Source organism: Pundamilia nyererei, unplaced genomic scaffold, assembly GCF_000239375.1.
Source record: "Pundamilia nyererei isolate P.nyererei 1_Seehausen unplaced genomic scaffold, PunNye1.0 scaffold00172, whole genome shotgun sequence".
NCBI lineage: Eukaryota > Metazoa > Chordata > Actinopteri > Cichliformes > Cichlidae > Pundamilia > Pundamilia nyererei.
The window spans coordinates 53,028-60,622 of record NW_005187573.1 but is presented as its reverse complement, the minus strand read 5'-3'; the positions used below and the strand labels follow the sequence as shown (position 1 = coordinate 60,622).

At 39.5% G+C, this 7,595-nt stretch overlaps 1 protein-coding gene across 1 annotated transcript in view; it reads left to right on the top strand.

Moving 5' to 3' along the window:
* Window positions 1-2,094: 2,094 nt before the first annotated feature.
* The window catches only part of slc4a5a (solute carrier family 4 member 5a), a 39,105-nt gene continuing 33,604 nt past the window's right edge, over window positions 2,095-7,595 (top strand). The window contains exons 1-3 of the mRNA XM_013914130.1: window positions 2,095-2,212; window positions 5,072-5,130; window positions 5,974-6,186. Of these exons, the coding sequence (XP_013769584.1) occupies window positions 5,073-5,130; window positions 5,974-6,186 (271 nt within the window). The 5' untranslated portion in view covers window positions 2,095-2,212; window position 5,072. The remainder of the gene's footprint in view (window positions 2,213-5,071; window positions 5,131-5,973; window positions 6,187-7,595) is intronic.

The following is a 7,595-nucleotide window of genomic DNA, read 5'->3' as shown; positions in this document are numbered from 1 at the left end:
CCGTTTTGGGTTGCTGCAATGAAATTTCAGGAGAATAAACTAGCCCCGTGCATTATTTTTTCTCTCTGATTTTACCCAGTCCATATCAGGATAGATATCCACAGCATGACTTTTATCCCATTAAGAGTGAAAGTGTTACTTTAATTTTTTGAGCAGTGTATATATTACTTATTTCTGAATAATATTTTACTGTATATTATTCTGAACATTTTGCATAATGAGTGTGCTGCTTCACTTACTTTAATTACATTTTCAATATACAACTTGTGTCTATTAAGCTAATTTAAAGTTTGTTTGTTTTTTAAAAAAGCCAAAAAGAAATTCCACTTTGCAAAACATCTATCCAATGTAAATGATGTAAATGTTTTTTTATGTGATAAATCTGTAATAGAGCACAGGAGAGCAGCCTGAAAATCTGTATTAGTGAAAAGCCTGTATTGACTGTGCAGTCAGCCAAGAAATGAGAATGCAGACAGAACTAACAACTAACAGAGAAATAACAACAAACTCTGATCAGTGAGTGCCACTACTGGGACAACTGGATGCTCACCAGTGTCAACATTCTTCATCTTGTGGAACTATAAATGTCAGAGACAGCAACAAGACACTGTGCATCCACCACCATGACTCAGACTGAACTTTGGCTTAAATGTTATAAAAATCTGAAAACCTACTCCCAGTGTGTGCTGGGTGATCGCCCAGTTATCCCACTAGTGCCACCCTCTGATCAAAGTACTGTATATACCTGATCATATGTCTAGAGTGACCAGTGGGGCACGCTTGTGTGGAGTAATTAAGTAAATTCTAATAAAGCTCAGAGGTGGTCTGCAAAGGAAATACATTTAAAACATAGAAAAAACACCAACAAAGGGCTTTCAGGAATAAGTCTCTAAAGGACAATTAGTATGTAATTTCAATGTAATTTTAGATTGTTTTGATATTTTGGGTTTTTTATAGTTTGTTTGTTTTTTGTTTGTTTTTTTAGTTAAAATCTCTATAAAGCTCATCAACAGATGAGTGGTTTTGTTTTTAAGTGTTTAAAATCTCGTCGTAGATGATGTATTGACTACGGACCTGATCATGCACAACAGACCAACACCCACAGATAACATGGCAGCCCCAGTCATCACACACCAAAGGAACTTCAACAGTGACTTCAAACCGCTCCACTCTTCCCCCAGACCTGGAAAAATGAAAAGCAAATTTCTCCTTAGCTCGAGTAAGATGCTTGTGATGTTGTCCCTGGTTCAGGAGCAGCTTGATATTAGAAATGTCACAGCTGTATGTCTTATTGTAACATCTGACACCAGCCTCCTTGTAAAGCTTTTTCCACTCATTGCACCAACTTTTCATGAGCGTATTCACAGATCTGTGGTCATCCCCACTGCTTGTTCACTTTTTCCTGCCACACTTTTTCCCTGCAGTCAACTTTCCATTATAATGGTTCAATACAGCACTCTGGAAACAGCCAGCCTTTCCAGTAATGACCTTCTGTGGCTTACCCTCCTTGTGGAGGGTGTCGATGACAGCTGTAAGGTCAGCGGTCTTCCCCATTTTTGTGGCTGCTAACACAAACAGAGATATGCTGTATTTATATTGGCTGAATGGTAATTTACTGAGATCAAAATATATATCCCAGTATTTTGAGATACCGTTACTGTCAAAACTAAAACCCAAAAAGGCTCAAAATATTCCACTTTATAGTGAATGAATATGTTTTTGAATTTAATCACAAATAATAAACTCTTAAACAGGTACATGTGTGTACTGACAGTATTCTGGTCAAAACTCGCACCAACAGTCACTTCAAAGCTGTAATAAATTCCCTTCGAGGCTCACATAAGGTCACTGCTGTGATAGCTTGCTATTCTTTATTGCTTTTCCACAGTCCTATACATATTGACCTATTGGCACAGTATAGAGATTCTCTACCAGTGGCTGGTGTTAACCATATTCTGAAACGGCTTCCTGCCTGAAGCTCTCTGCTCAGTCCTCATTGCCCATTATTGACCCAGTCACGAGAGAGAGAGAGATAGAGCGAGAGCCAGTTGGAGAGACAAACAGAGACAAATACAAAGGAGCTTTCCTCTTTGCCGACTTTGTACCATTTAATAGTTTGTTGGAGCTCCACTAGCATGTTTTCATTGATGCTTCCCCACAAGCAGCCAAACTCTTTTCTTCTTTTGCTTACTCCAGCTGACAACTAACCCAGGTAGGGTTTAGTATGTTTTTTCTTACTATATTACTTACTTTTCTTACTATTCTTGTTGTTGTTGTTTTTCTTTTCTCTTTCCCCACCATTGAGTTATCTTGTTGCCTGAGCAGTACTGTTTCATTTTCTCAGCCTATTGAGTCACAGATGACATTTAGTCTCTGTTTTTCCCATCCTTGGCTCCAGGCCTAACATATGTAAATTAAACCAGCAGTGTCAGTAATGTGGGGAGTTTGGAGAACTGTGGTCTCTGAAACTAGAATTCTGTCATCTTCAGCTCTGTGTGACAGTTTTGATCATGTCTAAGGAAGTCACACGAGTAGTGTGTGATCAGTGGCTCTTAAAACATTTTTGCTTTATTCCCACAAGACACTGGTCTGTTCTAAAGGGAAATAAAGTTTCATAAACAGTCTTTGAAAAACAAGCTAATGACATGTGGAATCATTCTTTGAGCTTGCTGAGGCACTAATGAGCCCCACTTATCCAAAGTACTCGGATCCCGTCTCAATTGATCTATAGGCACAAATTTAACACACACTGCCTGATATTAGAAATCATACTTACAATGTTAATGAGCAAAGCAAGAATTCAACGTGTGAGTGACTGGTGTGTACTGTATGTGCCTGTTTCTTAATGTTTATCTTTTGCTTGTGAATGTACTGATGTGTAACAAATTAGAGACTGCAGTTGTGTCAGTGAAATCATACTACCTTTTTCCTTATTAAAAGTAATTAAACACTTGTCACTGAAGTGAAAAACTGTCACTTTCAAAATTATTTTTCCAGTTTCCTCAATTTCCTCCAGATTAAGTTCACTGGACCAGATACATTATTCCACCGCAATCAAAAGATCAACGCTTATTGAACCAAATTCGAATTTGGCCTACAGAGACTTGGCAGAGCACTCTGTCCCGTGTGCACGCTTATGTACGAGTATGTTTCATGTCTCTATCAAGTGACATGGGGTGTTTGGAAGCAGGGAGAGCCTATCGATCAGCTGGTGGGGGGGAGCGAGTGTTGCGCCTGCAGCTCTCGCTCCATCTGCCCACTGGGTGTGAAGGACACTGATGTGACAGCGCTAATTACAGAGGCAGGAAGCCAGCGCTATAGACATTCACAGCAGCAACTCAAGCGGGCTCTGCCTGGCTAAACCCCACCCTCCACCAGCCACTTTACACCACTCATCCCTCAGGGCGGATTGTATTTCAAGAGTTCTATGTGAAATGAGGCATTATCTGCAAATTCCCGTTCAAAGAAACATTGCTGTAGAAATCAGATGTGTGTAAAACAGAAACGTCTGTGACAAACACTAAAAAATGCATGATTACGATCATCGTTGATGTTTTTGGTTTGTTTGCCTTTTTTGTTATTCGTTTGCTGCCAATTAACGGTCTTACATTTTGGTAATCTAAAAAAACAGTAAAAGAGGAATCTAAATTTATGTAAATCTAATTTCAGGTATTTGTATTTGTCTTTTGAGGACAAAAAGTCTGGTTTAAGTCATGGACAAAGTCCCGGTAGATACATGTGTGCTCTGAGTACCTTTTCAGTAAGCAGTCAAGAAAGATTATTTAATTTTACTCTCTATTATGACTAGAATAATATATACATAAGTATGTTTCCTATTAAACCTTGAATAAGCAAGATAGTTGTGCCATCACTGGACAAATAATCAATAATATTCCTTCACTGGATAATGAGTTAAGCAGAGGGTATAGACCTCTGGGCTTTGAATACTGAGGGAAACCGAACATCATCAACAGCTTAGTTTTAGTGATGAAGAAGCACATGCCCATTCTCATCTGGTGATTGGGGCTTTGATGGGGGGGGGGGGGATAGAAATATCTATTTATTTCCACAACTCCCTTCGTCCAACCCTCTCTTTAGAAATTTCTGATTATTTCAACTTTAAATTGTAATTATGGCTGTCTTAATACAGCATCAGCTCTAATGTTTAGGTTCCTAGGATAGTAGATTTTACTTTATTTTTTACATTTAACCAGTAATACTATTTAATAATAGTTTTCTTTTCAGCTGTAAAAAAATATTAACATATTATTAACCCAGCAAACGTATCTGTTGATGCTGAAAGAGCCTTTGCTCCATTGAGCTTAAGGAAACTGAAGAATGGGGCAATGCCTTCATATTAAGTTCATATTAAGTTACATTGTAACATTCTACATTGTTACATTGTAACTATAAAAATTCCCTACTCGCCCCTGTGGGCGGTCAATCCTTCAAGCTCGGGTCCTCTACCAGAGGCCTGGAAGCTTGAGAGTCCTGCGCAGTATCTTAGCTGTTCCTAGGACTGCGCTCTTCTGGACAGAGATCTCCGATTGGTTTCCTCAAACAAATGTTGACCGTGAAGCTGAAAACTGTAATTATTCTGTAATTACTGAATTTCATTCACAGCCTGCAACTGGAGTACTTTAAATAATACCATCAATGTATAAAGGAAAGCCCACCCTCAACACCCACCAACAGGAACAAGCTGCCTTTAAGCTCAGCTGGTGGCATCCAATGCCACGTGTGTTACCCTCTCATTTATTTTAATTATGCTCTATTCTATCGACTTGGCCACCCTTTAATTATTTTGCCATTGATCCGCACAGTGACTCAATAAGCAGGTCAGTGAACAGGAGCGGCTTCAGCTGCTGCCGCAGGCTTCGTTCTCAGATATAGAGCAACAGCCAACATACACACGTGCACATATGTACAGAGGGGACAGTGCCATCTTAGGTTTCGATTAAAAAAGGGAACCCGAGAGATAAATATGTGCGCACTTTTACACTGTGCATTACACAGCAAACACACACAGTCTGCCTAGAGTGTCTTGTCACTCTCTCTTCCTCTTTAGCAGGATGGAGCATGGAGACCGAGGGATGGGAGTCTCTCACCTTCGCTACGAGGATGAGGAGGGTGAGTGTGTGTTTACCTGTGTGCTATCCATGCATTGGATCTATCACACACTGGCCCCATGAGCTTATAAAAATGGGAAAGCCATTCTACCCATTTTAGATTTTTATGTTACCATGACAGATCACACTAACTTCTAATTTTCAATTTCTTTTTAATTTTTTCTGAGAGCCTGTGTGGGTGACTGTTGTTAATGTGCTGCAAATGAGCAGTGTGTGTGTGTGTATTTTGGGGGGGTCTTTGGGGAGTTGTTGTATGCATGTTTGTGTAGCTTTACACTAAGCAGCAGCTCGGCAGGTTCTTTATCCAAACATCAAATATTGGCTTGTGTCTCCCTGTAGTTTAGTAATTCCATCTGGAGTTGTGTGTGCAGTTAGTGCAGTTAGTTTTACAGCACTATTCAAATTGCCAGCAGATGATCAGACTCACATCATCCAGGATTTTGCTGCAAAATGGAGGTTGTGCAAGCCAAGCTACGAGACTGTGACTGTCAATAGGCCTAATTTTCTTTATTTCTGTGTCAACAGTGACAAATCGCAACATGCTGCAGTTGTTAATAACCACACAAGAGTTGCGAAACATAATTTATTCTGTTCATTATAGTAGTTTAACATTCATTAAAACACTCCTGAGTATCAGGGATTAATGAAAAATCTCATTAGGTAATCTGCCAGTGTTGCTGGCTGTCAGTCAACCAATTCAGAGCTGTTCATTTAGCATTCACTGCAACCGCCTGTGTTACAGAAATCTGTTCTAAATGACACCTGTTCTTAAAAATTATTGCCACCTTCTGTATATCTGGAACTCTCCAATCTATGACCAAGAACTGTATATATTTGTCCACAGATCATCAGTCCATCTACATTGGTGTGCCAGTAGCTCGAAGATATCGACGTAAACGCAGGCGAAGGCGTTCTAGTCAAGAGGGTAGTGATATGGATAGAGACAGACATTACAGCCACCACAGACACCAGGAGCATGATCGGTACACAGAGATAGATATGGAGGAGGGACTCATGGATTCAGCAGAGCAAAGTCTCCAAGACATCAACCGTACAAGTAAGTCAGCGGTGAGAGACATGACATGACTTGTGACATGTCTTGTCTGTCAAACACCAGCCTCTGAACTGCAAAGGTGCTTTTGTCACACTGAAAGAGAAAGAGCCTGAACTCTTCTGTTGAGGGCTGGCGTCTACTAATTTCATGTCAGATGTTTAATGATCCTAGGCAGCTCTAACCAATCAATGAAAACAACATTTTTCACCCTTTGTGAGACAGCTTTATTAAATCATGGGAAATAAGACTGTTGTTGTCATTGTGACATACTTTAATGTCACCTTTGCACTGAAGAAACACATTTTTAACATGAAACATGAAGTTTATTGGAGGTTTCCTTATGCTACAGTCCCACTAGGGAAATAGTGATTACCGATTGTCATTCATTGCAAACATGTGCAATGAACTATTCATTTTTTTAATGACTGCTTCAAAGCTGAGGCCAGGTCTGTGACCATTCACAATCAGCTGCCACTTACAAAGTGACCTCAGGTCTCAAGAAGGCTATAACAATGTAACAATAACATGGAGTCAGTCTGCTATCAGTTTGCAATTGTATGTCGTCAGGTTGCAATCCTTTTTTTCCTTTTGTTTTTATTGTTTTTTAATCTTTTAAGTTGACCCAGCTTAATAGGAGAAGCACTCCTGAAAAGCCAGAGTGCTCCTTGTTGCTGAAATAACAGTCTGCTCCTCCAGCTCTCTCTGAGCCTTTCATGTGCAACAATTTCATGTGCTCTTTCAGAAATTGCTTTAGTTACGTCTCATATATATAACTCATTTTCTGCACATTGGTGTCTTTTATTTGAACATTTAAAAATAGCTTTTCACATTGCTTCCTCCCAGCATTTTTAACAAAGAACAGCAGGAGTCCAAGACACAGCCTGAGAGTGGCTACCTTCTGTTTCAGGTTTGAGTAATAAGTAGTCTGGCAGAACACTGCTGTTGTGGCTTTCAAAACTTTTTCCAGGAAAGTTGCCCACTCTCTTAAATCAGTATGGTGCCATCAGTGGAAAGGCAGCAGAGGTGTTTACTTTGCCTTGATTGTATGCTTACATCAACACAGCCTTTTGGAATCCACGTGCCACCTCTGTACATGGTGGTCAGCTGGAGGACAAGAACATGGACAAAGACGTACAACAAAACAATGAGAGAAAATAGTAATCCATTACTTAGAATTAAGGAAGTCGTACTCTACATCAAACAGCAAATGTTGGAGCGTAGAATGCATTCTTTGATTTTACAGTATTGATTTCACAATCGCATGCCATTCAGAAAAAAAACTGCCGAAAGATATTTAAGTCAAATGTAGCAGTTATCAACAGAAACTTCAATAATATTGATCAATGGTAGTTTAAAAGACAAAGCTTGTTGATTTTAATTACAGTCTATAGGTTTGCAGCCCTATTCACAGC